The 15,720-nt window shown below is 42.2% G+C and overlaps 1 protein-coding gene across 1 annotated transcript; it reads right to left on the reverse strand.

Moving 5' to 3' along the window:
- Positions 1-1,636: 1,636 nt before the first annotated feature.
- Positions 1,637-14,022, reverse strand: ASTE1 (asteroid homolog 1). Its single transcript, XM_049766562.1, has 5 exons — positions 13,999-14,022; positions 12,149-13,447; positions 7,087-7,303; positions 4,506-4,701; positions 1,637-1,967 (listed from the first exon to the last, which is right to left on the reverse strand). The coding sequence occupies exons 2-5, from the start codon at positions 13,421-13,423 to the stop codon at positions 1,637-1,639; spliced, it is 2,019 nt and encodes a 672-aa protein (XP_049622519.1). The 5' UTR covers positions 13,424-13,447; positions 13,999-14,022.
- Positions 14,023-15,720: the final 1,698 nt, after the last annotated feature.

Consider the following 15,720-nt stretch of genomic DNA (forward strand, 5'->3'; position numbering starts at 1 on the left):
ATGCTCTAATATGCTATGTGTACCCCTAAAATACATATTTAACCAGAAGTCAATACTAGGGGTTGGACACTAGTAACAAATGAGATTGTGTTTCTCCCTTTTGTAATAGACAAAAGCCACATGACACTGGGGAGACTTGTGTAACAGTGGCTGGTGGTGGGCTCAATCTCTTAATACGGTATTTTGGGGCTGGAGAGATAGCACGAAGGTAAGGCATTTGCCTTAGACGCAGAAGGACAGTGGTTCGAATCCCTGCATCCCATATGGTCCCCCTAGCCTACCAGGAGTGATTTCTGAGTGTAGAGCCAGGAATAACCCCTGAACGCTGCTTGGTGTGAACCAAAAACCAAACAAACAAAAAAAAGAATATGGTATTTCCAGGAGAGTGAATTGTTTATGTTAGGAAGTGAACATTGGCCTGTTCCAATAGAAAGAATTAAACCACAGTGTTATTATACCAGTGAGAAAGCAGAGATAGAACAATTTTTGAATGTAAGTAATTTACTTTCAAATCATGCCCAAATGTATTCATTCCACTTGCTTTTTCATTTACAAATCCTTTCTTTGGAACTGGCCAGCACCATCACAATTTGTTGTATTTATAATAATGTGGTCCAAGAAACAAACACCTTTCAAAATCTTTGAACATAATTTATAGTAAGACATACATTTTGCCCATCTAATAACGACATGCATGTTATATGTCAATTTTATTTTAAAATGCTGATTTTTAACTCATTCCATTCGTGGGTTGAAACCTACAATTTGTTTAAAAAATGGTATTTGGGGGAAAACACAATAGTAAAGAAATGGCTTAGAGTTGAGTATTGTTGCTTTTATATACAGTATTTAATTTCTTCTCATTGTTTCTTCTAGATCTAGCCCCTCAAGATGCTATTATTTTGTTGGACCCATCACAATTCCAGTTTCTACCTTAAAGCCTGGAACAGTGTGGCCCAATAAACAAAACCAAACACACAAAAATTTACATAGCAACATAGTAGAGCTGTAGGGTTCTTGGCTTGCATGCACCTGACCCAGGTTTGATCCTCAGCATCCCATATGTTGTTCTTAATACTGCAAAGAGTCATTCCTGAGTGTAAAGCCAGGAGTAAATCCTGAGCACTGTCAGGTATTACCTTCCAAAAAGAAAAGCAAGACCTCAAGTAGAAAGAAATCCTGGGACTTGTTTGTAGTGTTCTTCACTCTTAATTTGGTTTAGAGTTTTCTCTTTGGCATATTTATCTCCATCTTCCAAGGCTTAGACCTTTCATAACAAGGATGAAAAAAGGCTTGTAAAGATTTTCTTAGTGATAACTCAGCTTCTGTTAATGAAGAGTTGGAGTAGAACTTGCATTCTTTGATAGCATAGCCGAATTGCTGCAATTATGGAGCACTGTAATTATAGACTACTCAAGGTCTGCAAACTGTTGGTTAAAAGGAGAGAAGTACGCTTCCTAATGTATGGAATACAGAAGTTCCTTAAACAAAGTTAATACAAGAAGAATATAAAATACCTGTAGCAGAGTAGGGCCCCTTACTGGGCTAGTTCAAAAAAAAAAAAAAAAACCTGAATCATTTTAAGGGTGGTAATAGACCACTGGTGAGAATTATACATCTGGTTGCAGATTTGAGTTTATTTGAGCTCTACAGCTTCAATACGGTCCTCCAAGCTTTCAGCTGTTAATATCCGAAACCGATTGCTTCCATTATAGTAACTCTGAGAATCTGAGAGATTTCCAGTCTTGTTCTTGGACCTCCTGGTACCTTGTTTCTTAGATCTTTTCTTTTTGGGGTTTGCTTTACTCTTTGGCAGGAATAATTCAGCGGGGGCATAGAACTTTGCAGCATTGAAGAGAAGCTCATAGAGTCTCTTTGCCTCTGGACACACGCTCAGGACACTCTCTACTGAGGTTGACAGAAGCAGCTGTCGGCAGAGTTCATGCACCAGACTTCCACTGTACACTCTGCAACAGGAAGAAAAGGACGGTATTACCCGCTTGGTTTAGCTCAGGGACAGCTATCACACAGGCAATTTCACAAACGTGACACACTCTTCTTGTTTCTGCACAATCATTTGAGAACAATCTGTTCCATGAAGGAAGGGTTTTATTATTTGAAGATTACAAAGGTAACATCTTGGTAAAGTTATATAAAAGGATAACTTCTTTGACTGGCAATATTTAATTTTTTATCAGCACATTAAATGATGCCTGCATACTGGTTCTGCAACTAACCTGAAGTTGATGACGCCACTTAACATGTCGAATGGGTCAAAAATGGCTACACGGTTTAAAATGAGAATGGAATGGCATCATGTAGGCCATTCCTTGGGGTAAAAGTCTATTTCACTAATATAAGATGAACTGGAAACCACACATTTAATATACCTCACTGCTACAGTTGATGAATTGGTTGGTGCTTTAGCAATTCATGTGGAACCATTGATTAGTCAATATAAAATCAATTTTTCATAAAAAGCCTTGATAATGCTGAGATGCTTAAATCGTAAGAAAATAGTTTGGTCTTGTTTTTTTTTTTGTTTGTTTGTTTTGGTTTGGGTGTTCGGGGTGCCCTGGTAGAACTCAAGAGATCACTTGTGGCAAGGCCTTGAGGATCATATGCAGTACCAAGGTTTAAGCCTGGGTTGACCAAGTACAAGCCAAGTACAAGATATAGTACCTGCTGTTATATATCTCAGGCCCCTTCCTATTCTATTTTATGTGAATTTGTGGTCACAAATCCATCAAGAATAATCTACATTCTGGGGGGGGGGGGTCAGAGGAATAAATAATACTCAAGTTAAAAGGCAAGTTCATTTTATTCAGTAGAATAGTCTAGGGTTCTCTTTGCAAGCCCAGAAATATTATTGTACTGTTTATAACTAAAAACCGTTTTACCATGAAAGTCATACCCACACATTTGATATGCCTTCATACATCACTCTTTCAACAAATATTTGAGTACTTTACGCTAGACAGTGGAGCTAAAACAAATTGTTTAAGTAGGGCTGGAATGATAGAATAGTGGTAGGGCGTTTGCCTTGCATGCTACTGACCTGGAACAAATCTGGGTTCAATCCCCAGCATCTTATATGGTCCCCTGAGTACCACCGGGAGTGGCCCCAAAACAAAAATGGTTTAAATAAACAAGTCTCCCTGCTTCCAAGAGATAAACAAAACATAGGTGATTTCAACTTCACTTTACCATCACCCTTCTCCACGTCTGCTCATCCTCCTGGATGGACAATCACCATAATGTCCACCCCATAATCCCATAACATTTTCCTGGCCTGTCCCTTATTGCTGTCCTTTCTCACTCCATTAAATACCACAGACTCAATCCTAGCACAGGGCCCTTCCCTTCTTCGTAAGTGCCCAGAAGATTCAAAACCCTAAAAATACTCCATGTCTTAAAAGGTATTTCCCTAGAATAAAAGTTCAAGACAACGACTTCTTTGAAAATAACTATTCCCTGGCTAACACTGAGGCATTTAACAAAGATCTGAATGTGAATGGTAGGACAATGCTAAGCATTTAGAATGCAATCTAGACAGCACAAGAGTTAACAACAGGCAGGACCAGAGGTATAAAGTAATAATTCAGTTGGATACTCAGAGAAAGCCTTTTATTCAAGTTGAGAAGGAACTAATTTTGACTTATTTGCCACTATTTTTCATTTTATAGTGTTAAGACTAGTACTGTTTTTCACATAATTTATATGGTGTGGGAAAACAACCAAGTGATTCAATTGAGTACTGAAAAAATTGGCACTTGCATTTTCACTTATGTCATTAAAAATCAGCCTGTCTACATACCACATGGAGTTCAACCCTGAAAGTCCAATTCTGTCCTTGTACCACACGACTGACTCACCTTCCTTGGTGGTTACCACTAACCTAATATCAGAGCCTGAAATTTTATTTTTGTTTTATTGCACTAACTTGTGCCTTTGTTCAGCATGAGTTAATCAAATAGCACCTAAAACTGAAATGATAGTGTCTTTATCTGATTGACTTCAATAAACATCATGGCCTTATTGCAAAAGGGGAGAATTTTATCCTTTTGTGTAGTTGAGTCCTGTTTAAGAAACAGAATTTAAAAAGTTGCATCGTGGGGGCCGGGCGGTGGCGCTAAAGGTAAGGTGCCTGCCTTGCCTGCGCTAGCCTTGGACGGACCGCGGTTCGATCCCCCGGTGTCCCATATGGTCCCCCAAGCCAGGAGCAACTTCTGAGCACATAGCCAGGAGTAACCCCTGAGCGTTACCGGGTGTGGCCCAAAAACAAAAAACAAAAAACAAACAAAAAAACAAATAAAAAGTTGCATCGAATGGATAGTTGGTTTGGGAAAAGGTAGAGAATTACTCTTTCCCTCATTCCAGTTCCTCAGCTGGAACACTATTACATTATGATTACTTTTTGAAATTACCTTCCTCTTTTCATAACTATGAGTGAAAGTATACACTTCTGTATGCAGCTCTCCATAGCAGTTCCCCGTGGCACTTACCGAGTTAGGTCTGGCTCTGGGAGCGGATTAGAGAGCAGCTGATTGAGGTACAGCCCCATCTGCAGACAGCACTGCCACTGACAGAAGGCATGACACACACTTAGGTCCAGCTTCTCGCCCCGCCAGGCCCGAGCCTTCACACTCTGCAGCTCTGAGTACAGTTTCTTAGCACCATCTTCAGGTAGCATGGACTCACCTGGAGAACAAGATACAACAGAGAGAGGAGCCCCAAAAGTATTATATAAGACTTTAAGCTTTAAATGAGTCCATTATATCCATTATACTGGCAGGCCTGGGAGTAAAGGGTGGTGGTATAGGATATATTCTAGGAACATTGGTGGAAGGAGGTTGACACTTGTGGTGGGACTGACCCTGATTCAGTTGTCTGAAAAACCAACTGTGAAGGAATTTGTCAATCACAATGGTTTCAATGGTTCACACACACACACACACACACACACACCCTTTATTTGGTCAGTTAAAAAAAAAGAATGGGGTGGGGGGCCCAAACAGTACTCAGGGCATACACCTGGCTTTGTGCACAGGGTTTAGGGAACCAGAAGGGTGCCGAGGATTGAACCTACATCAGCCACGTGCAAGGCCTTATCCACTGTATAAAACATGAACTCTTACACACATGAACATTTTAAACCACCCAAATAGTTTTGTCTTCTGGCTTTTATTTACTGTGCAAATTTCAGTATTACAGCCTTGCCATAGATGCTGAAATCTTGGTACTGAGATGCTTTTTTTGTGAGAATCTAACTATTCAACTCCAAATTACTTTTGGTTTCATTTATTTGGGTTTTGATGCCAGGAATTGAGCCCAGGACCTCACACAAGGAAAACATGCTCTGCATTGACGTGACATCCTTCTCTTTTAAAATAACTTTTACACCCCCTTCCCATTGTTGCCAGTGACCTACTACTACATGTCCTCAGAAACATCAGCACTCTTCCAAACCCCAAATCTCTATGAAAATAACAACATGATCCTATTAAGTATTCTTTTTTTTATTTTAATTTTAAAATCATTATGATTTATTATGATTCATAAACAAATTTACTGAACAAATCATTGAGTGTCTTAACAGCTATTAAGTATTCTTGCCGTTCTTTCACTAAACTTGCTTTCATGGAGACCCTGATTCTATAATGTCCTTAAAGTCGGTTTTATATATATATATATACATATGATTCTATGATGTCCTTAAAGTCGGTTTTATATATATACATATGATTCTATGATGTCCTTATATATATTTAATATATATATTTAATATATATGTAAATATATATATATATATATATATATTTTGCATTGTTTCATTTTGTTTCTGTGCCATACCTTGCAGTGCTCATAGCTTACTCCAGGCCTTTCCTTTAGAAATTACTACTGGCAGTGCTCAGTGTTGGGTCATTTTTCCAGTTCACTTGTTTTACCAGCTACATTTCAGAGCACAATAGCCAATAGCATTTGCTGCAGTGAAGATGTTCTGCATCTGTGCTGTAGAAGCCCTTGCCACACGGGGCTACCTGCACTGGTGTGTGCGAATATAACAGGGACATTGTATTTCCAACTTAACTTTAGACAGCGACCCGGGACCAGGAGCTGTTGGGTCATATTGGTGAAGAGCAAATGTGATGATTTGTGTGATGACTTGAGAGTTTAGATGGTGTGAAAACTTAAGTTTCAATAGTAGTATGGACAATTATAATCTTTATTTCCTTTCATTTTATTTGGAGGCTAAGTCTGGCAGTGCCGGAGTCATTCTTGGGGAAAACATATTATGCCTGGGGCTTCTATCTCTATAGACCAGCACTTAGAATTTTTTTTGCTTTTGGGCCACACCCAGCAGCACTCAGGGGTTACTCCTGGCAGGCTCCGGGGACCAAATGGGAAACCGGGGAATCAAACCAGGTCCGTTCTGGGTCGGCCACGTGCAAGGCAAACACCTTACTGTTGTGTATCACTCTGTTCCCACTTAGAATTTTTAAAGATAATAGTTCCATTAGGGAATCTTAGTGCTCCAGTCAGTAAGCTTTTATTTTACCTTTTATATTGCAGGGCAAGTGGCCTCGAAGCCTATTTCTTTTTCCATCCAGTCTTTCTCAAACTGGATAATTCTGCTCTGGCTAGATAATACCCCCCTGGCTAGGGGGCATCAATTTATGGACTTAGGGTAGATTTTCTGAACCTTTCCTTTTTCTGAAAAAGAGGGGGCAAATAAGTTTAGGAACTGCTGCTTGAATGGAGAAGTTCTGTTTTTACCTTCACTACTGCCAAACCAATTGAAACTTAAATAGTGGAAAGATAGAAAGTAACGAGCACAAATGTTTCCTGTTTCTACATGTGATACCAATATTTCCAGTAAATTTTTATTTATGTTGCTGGAGGTGCACAGTGTGGACACCTTAAGTGTCTCTGAAGTGCTTGCCTTGCATGTAGCAGACCTGGATTTGATCCCTGGCATCCCATACGGTTCCCCCAAGTAATAGGAGGAGTAATTCCGGAGTGCAGAAAAGCAAAACAAAACAAACAAACGAAAAAAAAAACCCAGCATACCCTGGGATTCCCAACACCTACCAGGGTTGTCAAGTGTGGCCTGCACGGGCCCCAGCAGCATCCCCAACAACAGGGCTTGTAGGTAGTGGAGCTGAACCTTGACCTCGGGCTGCTGCAGCCAGTAGCAGGTGACAGCTATGGGCAACTTGAGCAGAGCAGGGATTGGCTCCAGGACGGTCTGTTCTACCTGCAGAGTTTCTAACAAAAGCATCCACCGTCTAGCCAAAGAGAGCTGAAAAGGCAGATCAGACATCCTGCAGGTCAGTTTCTCCTTTTGAAAAATTAACTTTGAGAGGCAAAGACCAGAACAGAGAGTAATACAAGTCAAATTGTTGTGCCAGTTTCTGACCTTTGTGTGTAAAAGGCCTTTAGAACGTGATTTGTGTGTTCACATGGGTGAGATGGCGGACTGGGTGTCACAGCAGCTCCTACCCAGTCCTCATTCATACCCTACCATCAGTGTCAGCTCCAGGTCACCTGGTCCTGCCCCCTACATTGAGATTCAGTAAACCCAAGGAAAGCACAATAATCTGTATTTCAATAATCTCTTATTGGAGAAACATAACATTCATGCTCTACCTTCTCACCAGCAACTACTCCCCAGAAGGCATGGTGAGGGCACAGGCCAACTTATCTGCACCTGCTGGTTTGGGTTCTGGCTTGTATCCCTTCCTAGGTGAATGCTAGATGGTCTTTGTGTTCTCCCACGAGGGACTGTGCTGGTCCTGGGGTAGGCTGCAGGGTAAATGACGGTGATGACAAGAGAAGTGGCGTATTTAAGTTAAGGGCCATCGACATTAGGCTTGCAGGTGTTGTGAATGACAAATGTCAGGAAGCAGCCAGAGAGATGGTATGGGGCTAAGGTGCTGGCTTTGTCACTGCCAAACCTGATTGGTTTGATCCCTGGCACCAAACAATGGTCTCCTGAACACTGCCAGGAGTGATCCCAGAGCACACAGCTAGAAGTAAGCTCAGCACCACCAGGTAAGACACCAAATCCCCCCATAAAATTTTTTTTTAAATGTTGGAACTTCTAAACCCAAGGGGTCTTTCAGGAGACACTCCCCCCCACCACCATAAAGTGAAGACTATTAAAAGGGAGACCTGCAAGAGCACTTTATGGTAGAACTTTAAAAAGGGAAGGAAAAAAGTTGTATTCTAGTATCTACACATACCCAGAAAACAATCTTTCTGGAAGGATAATGTTGATGGCATATTTCTTAGTATTTAACACCTAGTTTGGAGTATGTGTGTGTGCGTTGACACCTGATAAAAGAGAGATTTGTCTAAAATAAAGTGGCATATTTGACAAGGGAATTTCTTCTGTGCATGAGACCAACATGATAAATAATATTTTTATTCGTCTTATGCTATGTTAAGTTCTTAAGTTGGAAACAAAATAGTTAACAAAATATAATCATCCCTTTGGAAAAATGGTACTAATTAAATATTTTTTAAAAAAACATTTTTATGAATTAAACTGGTAGAAAATGCATGTAAAACTGAGACAACACCTGGATTCTTTTAGAATATTATTGAACTATCTAGACACATTGTGGAGTTGAGGCTGGGACTTAAGAGATGTTCTGTTTATAGGGCTGAAGCAAGAGTATATACACTGGGTAGGGCTCTTGCAGTTAACCCAGGTTCCATCCCCAGCACCTGAATTTGCCAGGAGTGATCTCTGAGCAGAGAGCCAGGAGTAAGCCTTGAACATCATTGGTTGTGGTCCAAAACCAAACCAAAAGAGAAACAAGGGTCGCTTTCTCTAACTGTAGCCATGCATAAGTTGCTGGGGTTTTTGAATGTCACCATCTGCCAGGAGAATATTAAATGAATATTAAAATGAACTACACAGAACATATTATGGAATCTGTTCATAGCCTCCTCCAAAAAAATGTAGACATAAATATATATCTATAGACATATGTACATATATACATGTGTGTATGTGTATGTGTGTATATATATATATACACACATACACACACATATGGTTTGGGGGACTATATGGGACACCAGGGATAGAACTGAGGTCTGTCCTAGATCAGCCTCAGGCAAGGTAAACACCCTCCCACTGTGCCACGCTGGAGCCCCATAGCCTCCTTCTAAAAGCTCAGGCTCCGCACAGCATATAGGCCTTCAGTGGGTTCGGCTTTATTCCCAGAAGGGGAAGGAATGTAGGAGCTTGCAGGAAAAGCTCCCTTAGAGGCAGGGGGTGTCCAGAGAGAAGCTGTCTGGGCAATATCTAACCTCCCCTGCAAAACAGTCCACTTCCATATCTCCTGACAGTTAACCTCTCTTGTGGGTGACCCAGAGGGGTGCTCTATCCTTACCATCCAATATAGAGAAAAACAAGTGAGCAGATTTTATCACACTAACTTTCCGTATCTGCATTCTTTGGAATCTCATTCGCATCTTATTAATCTAGAATGGTCACAGGCTTATCAGAGGCAACACTGCACTAAATACAGTTTTTAATCAGTTTATGAGAAGAGGAGATAAAATTCTACCTCAGCCCAGAGCACATTTAAATATTTAACTCTGCTTTGAAGAGAAAGCAGGGTGTAAAAACAGGTGAGATCCTCAGTGACTCAAATGGATTTTTATTTTAGGGTAAAAATGTGTCCTGATTCCAATATACACACACACATTAATGCACATCCCTCCATCTGCCATGCGATTATAGATCTCACCATAAAAAGTTAAAAAAAAAATCATTTCATGACCTTGAGTTAGGAAACATTTTTTTCAAGTAGGTCACACAAAGGATAGTCAAAATGTTTTGATGACAAAAATATGCTGTAAGAATCCACAGAATGGGGGGGGAGTGAGAATATTTACTTACAGCATTTGTAATAGAAACAGACACAAAAGAAGAATGTGCTTTGAATAAAAATTTTCATAAGTGACACAAGAACACCTAAAACGATATTCATTCAAGTAATTCTTTAGAAAAACGCAAATCATCACAACCAGAACTATAGCATGCCTTGCACATAGCAAACCTGGGTTCAATCCCCGGCATCCCATATGGTCCTGGGTCTGCCGCTGGGTATGACCCAAAAACAAAAATTCAAATCATCCCACAAGATGGCTGAAATTATGCTACTATTCAACCATTTGGGTAGAAAAAAATTTTAAGGGGCCAAAGTGATGGCACAGCATGTGAACATTTGCCTTGCATGTGGCTGACCCGGATTTGATATCTGAGTTTGATCCCTGGCATCGCATATTGTCCATTCCCCTTATCCACCAGGAGTTATTTCTGAGTGGAGAGCCAGGAGGAACCCCTGAACGCTGCTGGGTGTGACCCCAAAACAAAAACAAAATTTTTAAGATCGTAAATACTAGAAAAAAAATCCTCTGGCATATTCCCTACCACAGTGAGAAACACCTACTTGCAGCAACATTAGTGAATATCAAACATCACCTTGAGTACAAGAAGCATAGGATTCATACAGGATAATCCTTTTTTAAATTTTTTCTTTTGGACCACACTCAATGACGCACATGGATTATTCCTGGCTCTGCACTCAAATGCTAAAGGCACAATATGGAATGTTGGGGATTAAACTTGGGTTGGGCTTATGCAAGGCAAGCACCCTACCCTATGTACATCAGTCAGGCTCTGTAGAAAAGCATCTTTTCAAGACTAAAAATCAGTTAAAACTATTGAATGCTGTTAATCAGTGCTGTTGTGATGGGTTGAGACTGGTAGGGACTGTAACCAAACAGGGAAATTTTCTGGGGTTTCGAGAATAGGTTTACCTCTGTTCTTCACACTGACTGATCAAGAGGATTCTCCTAGCTGTACTTACTACAGAGAGGGATGAAATGAAGAAGCCAGAGAATACTGTCAAGGTAATACATTCATGGATGCAAACATCAAAACTCAATTTTTAAAAACTCCTTCCCAAAAACTGTGCATTTTATCATACAATTATTCCTCAAGAAAATTATAGAAGAAACTGATAATAAATCCAACCCTCTGGCGCTGGAGCGGTGGCGCTAGAGGTAAGGTGTCTGCCTTGCAAGCGCTAGCCTAGGAGGGACTGCGATTCAATCCACTGGCATCCCATATGGTCCCCCTCCCAAGCCAGTAGCGATTTCTGAGCACTTAGCCAGGAGTAACCCCTGAGCGTCAACAGGTGTGGGACATCCCCCAAAAAGAAATCCAACCCTCCAACAGCACTATGTTATGAACAGAAATGTAATTTCAGCCAAACACAGTATTTTTACATTTTTGGCTTTGGGACTACATGCAGTGATGCTCACTTCTTGGGGGGCAGGACCATGCAGTACCTGGAATCAAACCCAGGCCACCAGCATGCAAAGGTGTCTCTGCCCCAAAGGTTATTTTTTTTCTTCTAGTTTTTGGGCCATACCCAGAGGTGCTAAGGGCTTACTCCTGGCTCTGTGCTTGGGGATCACTTCTGATTAACTTGTTCTGGGGAGAGAACCCAGGCCACTAGCCTAGTACCCTACCTGCTGTACCATATCTCTGGCCCCAAAACATTGCTCTTTAGAATGCCCCTAACTTCAGTTTAATTGATGAGGGTGAAATTGCATAATAAATCCATAAATCTTTAACCTATGCTCAAAACCAGTTGGCTTCAAATTCTGGAAATCAAACATTAACTCTGGAAAGTACATCAACAAGACAATGGTGAGATGGTAAGGCAGTTACCTTGCATGTGTCCCTTTCCATGCCCCCCCCCCCACCCGCAGTCTCATTTGTGGTTCACTAAGAATAACTAGAAATAGTCCCTGAGCACCACCAGATATGGTCTTCCTACCCCCAAGCCCCCAATAAACTTTTTGGTTTTTGAGCCATACCCGGTGGCACTCGCGTTACTTCTGGCTCTGCGCTCAGAAATTACTCCTGGCAGGCTCAGGGGACCATATGGGATGCCGGGATTCGAACCACCGTCTGTCCTGGGTCAGCTGCGTGCAAGGCAAATGCCTTACTGCTGTGCTCTCTCTTCGGGCCCCAAGCCCCCAATAAAATTAAAGAAACTTTATAACCTGTAGTGTGCTGTATAAAGCCTTGACAACAAGCATTTCAAGCACTTACCTCCACCAATCTGCTTAAGTCAGAATACTCCTCGGGCAGCACAGCTGGCCCCAAAACTGACAATTTGATATTCCTATTGATCCTTTCCACCTCACTGCATGCCAAGGTCTTAGGAGGCGAGGCACCCTGTGGCTTGCAGAAAAGAAGACCATAGATGGTTTGCCGGATGGACTGAGAGACCTTGTGGGCATTTTCGCGCTGCGTGTTTTCCACTTGTGGTTGAAGGAAGGTCCGTCTCAGCACCAGAGCATCGCTGATGAAAGGTGCCAGCTGGCCTTTGGCCAGAGCCGCCAGGACCCAGTTGGGCAACCCCAGGGCCTGGGCCTCAGGGCAGGTGTAAGTGCCATCCTGGAAGAAGTCCTGGAGCCGCACTGGTGATTGCTGGTATTCTTCCATGGACCTGCAGAGCAGTTTCTTCACATGCTCCCGATCCTTCTTTGGCAGCGTTTTAAGGACAGTGTCTAGTGCTATGGTAGGGTCCACAAATTGTGACAGCCAGTTCAGAACTGCCAGAATGCGCTGGTGCTTCCTCCCCTTGGGAGAGCCAAGGGAAAAGTGGCCTTTACTGAACTTGGTCTCCAGGACAGGGAGCCTGACGTGGTCATTACCGCACAGCACCCCAAAGAGAGGGAGGAGGGCTCTGTTGATGGTGAAGCAATGGCAGAATGCGTTCACAGAGAACCATTTGGCTGGGATATAGTAGTCTCGGGTGTTCTTGATGGAGTTCATATTTGTCCACTGAAAGCTATTCAGTGGGAAAAATCCAGTTTTCAAGTCAGAAATGAAAAAGTCACTATCGGATGATAATACCGGGCAATTCCAATGATTAGCAAGGGTCATGATGTCTCTATCTGCTTCTGAGAAGCACTGGATAAATGGGACCTGAAGCTTGATCAAAACCTGAATGAACACCTCCCGGATGAGGAGGGGGCCCACGCACTGTCCCCTACCCACAGACAGCATATGAGCCGCCTGAACCTTCTCTCTGACCCGATCCATCAGAGTCAAGAGCTTTTTATCAGAAGGGTCACAGCCCCCATCTAACACCACGTACGGATAGATATGGCACGTAAACAGCGATTCAAAAAAATCTTGCACAACATCTGCGAAAGAATCATAGTCCCCTCCGTATTGGAGCTCCAAGTGGGAACTGAAGCAGAGTCGGTAGAAGAGAGAGTAGCCATCGATGATGAGTTTTGAATTCCAAAACTTCACATCCGTGAACAACTCGTTACTGTGATCCTCCACAAAACTCGTTAATCCTCGGATCCCCATGGCGATGCCACTTGGAAGAAGTGCCTGCTTTAAGACAAAGGAACACATTTTAAATTGATGCTGGTTACAGAATTACATAGTTCATTGCTTATTGCTTACAGCAGTGGTTCTCAAATAGTGGGGTGCGTCCCCCAGAGGGGGCAAGAGGCTCTGTAAAGGGGGGTGCGTTTGACCTCAGCAAACTTGTGTCATAATAAGCTAAGCCCTGTGTGTTCATGTCTCTATTTCTCTGGAGCTGAGAGTTGCTGTGTCCTGCTTCAAACCCCACTTCGAAAAGCTATGCATTGCAAAACATGCTCATTATTGCCATTCATCCAGACAACACCTCTGATTAAAAAATCAGCTCAAATTATTTTATATATATATATTGCAGGTTAAAGTTTTTTTTAATAAAGAAACTATTTACAGTCGCATGGGGGGTGCGAAAAATGTTTTCTTCTTCCTAGGGGGGCATGACAAAAAATAATTGAGAAGCACTGGCTTACAGCAACATCCAATCAACAAAGCAAGGGCTGTGAATGACTTTTTTTGAGTAAATTAATGCCTTTTATGTGTCAGCATACTTCAGTTCATACCTAGATCCTTAGGAAATAACAACCAGCAGAGCGCCTGCTAGTTCTTTGGCTTTGCATGTGTGTTGTAAGGCAGAAGACTGGTCTCATGTTCTGGGGTCAGATGAGAAGTTGCTGATGCTTCTAAAGAGAAAATAAAGAGGACACTGAAACAATAATACAGAACTTACGTGGACTCTGAATTTTTGTTCTGGTATGGGGCCATACCCAGCAGTGCTCAGGGATTAGTTACTTTCGGCTCTGTGTCAGGGATCACTCCTGGTGTGTTAGATATGAAGAAATGCAGGAGATATGTGTTCACTCTTATCTGTCACCTCAGCAGCAGAAGATAATCTAGACTTTTGCTAACAGCAGCTCCAGGTTCCTTAGATAAGTACCCGCCCAACCCAGTTAGCATGATAAGCAAAAGCCTGTGAAAGTTTGCCCTTCTTCCCGTGTTTACTCGTTCTAAATAATACTATATGTGAAGGACAAGGAGGGCTTTCAGTTCACAAGGCTTGTTAACCCTCGGACCCTGTACTTTGCTCTTATGTCTATCTTGTTTTCTTTTTCTGCTTCTTTTTATCTATCTTGTTTTCTTAATCCTCTTAACGCCCCTGCTTCAGGCCTGTTTACCCAGGGCTGATCCCTGGGTTCTCGCACCTTCTTCTAATCCTTCAGTGCCCTTGTGCCAAACATGGAATTATTATTATTGTTATTATTATTATTATTGAATTAACTTTGATCTTAAAGAGAATGGCATAAAATTTATTGTTCATTTCTGACTTTGGGGACGTCCCTTTGCACTTGAACCTGAAATCCTCCACTGTTTCAGCCCCATTTCTGCCCATAACCTGAAAAGACATATATATTTTTTTCTTTTTAATTTTTATTTTGACCAAAGTGGTTTACAAATCTTTCACAGTAATTTTTTAGGTACATAGTGACATTGAATCAGGGGCATTCCCACCACCGATGTTGTCCTCCCTCCACCCCTGTTCCCAGCATGCCATCCCCTATACCCTCCTTTACCTCCAGGGTTGCTAGTATAAATGGTCCCCTCTGTGCACTTACGTTTTTTGTTTTGTTTTGGGGCCACACCCAGCGGCTCTCTGGGGTTACTCCTGACTCTGCACTCAGAAATCACGTCTATCATATGTATGCTGGGGATCGAACTCGGATTGACCACGTGCAAAGCATGCTATTGCTCCGGCCCCTGTACTTATTTCTTTACAAATCTATTCTATAAAGACTTTCTTACTTGCAGAGACCGCTGTCAACTTGAGCTAATCACAATGCACTGTAGGATTCTGCCATAAATGCATATGGTGGTGGTGGTGGTGGTGGTGGGGTAATGGGGTGGGGAAGTGGAGAAAGACCAGCCAGGGATTTGATCTCAATTCTCAAGCACAACACACCATGAGCAACCGGGGTACACGCTTAATCTACAAGTCCGGTTCTCCCCAAAACAAAGCCCTGTAGTAGCCACGCGCCCAGGTAGCCCCGCGAGCGGCCGAACTTACAGAATGGGAATGCAACCGAGTGGATGTTCGCGGATCTTACATCACAAAGAGGAATCCCAAAACACCAGGACGAGACCTCACTCCGGAACGCCCGCTGCAAAACCGGAAGTGTACATCTCGCGGGATTCTGTTTGTTTAACCGAGCCTTGGCCAATTGGATCCGCTGTCTTGGGAGTCCCCGCCCACGACGGTCAGAAATCACGCCCCGACTTCCCGGCAGGCT

Source organism: Suncus etruscus, chromosome 20, assembly GCF_024139225.1.
Source record: "Suncus etruscus isolate mSunEtr1 chromosome 20, mSunEtr1.pri.cur, whole genome shotgun sequence".
In the NCBI taxonomy this organism is placed as follows: domain Eukaryota; kingdom Metazoa; phylum Chordata; class Mammalia; order Eulipotyphla; family Soricidae; genus Suncus; species Suncus etruscus.

What these genes read in the sequence shown, in the direction of transcription:
- ASTE1 (XM_049766562.1), bottom strand. Translation starts at nt 13,423, where the DNA reads ATGGGGATCCGAGGATTAACGAGTTTTGTGGAGGATCACAGTAACGAG. An exon ending in ACTTGACAACCCTGGTAGGT is followed by an intron (nt 4,702 to 7,086) that starts GTTGGGAATCCC and finishes CTTGTTCTCCAG; the next exon opens with GTGAGTCCATGCTACCTGAA. An exon ending in CCAGAGCCAGACCTAACTCG is followed by an intron (nt 1,968 to 4,505) that starts GTAAGTGCCACG and finishes TTCCTGTTGCAG; the next exon opens with AGTGTACAGTGGAAGTCTGG.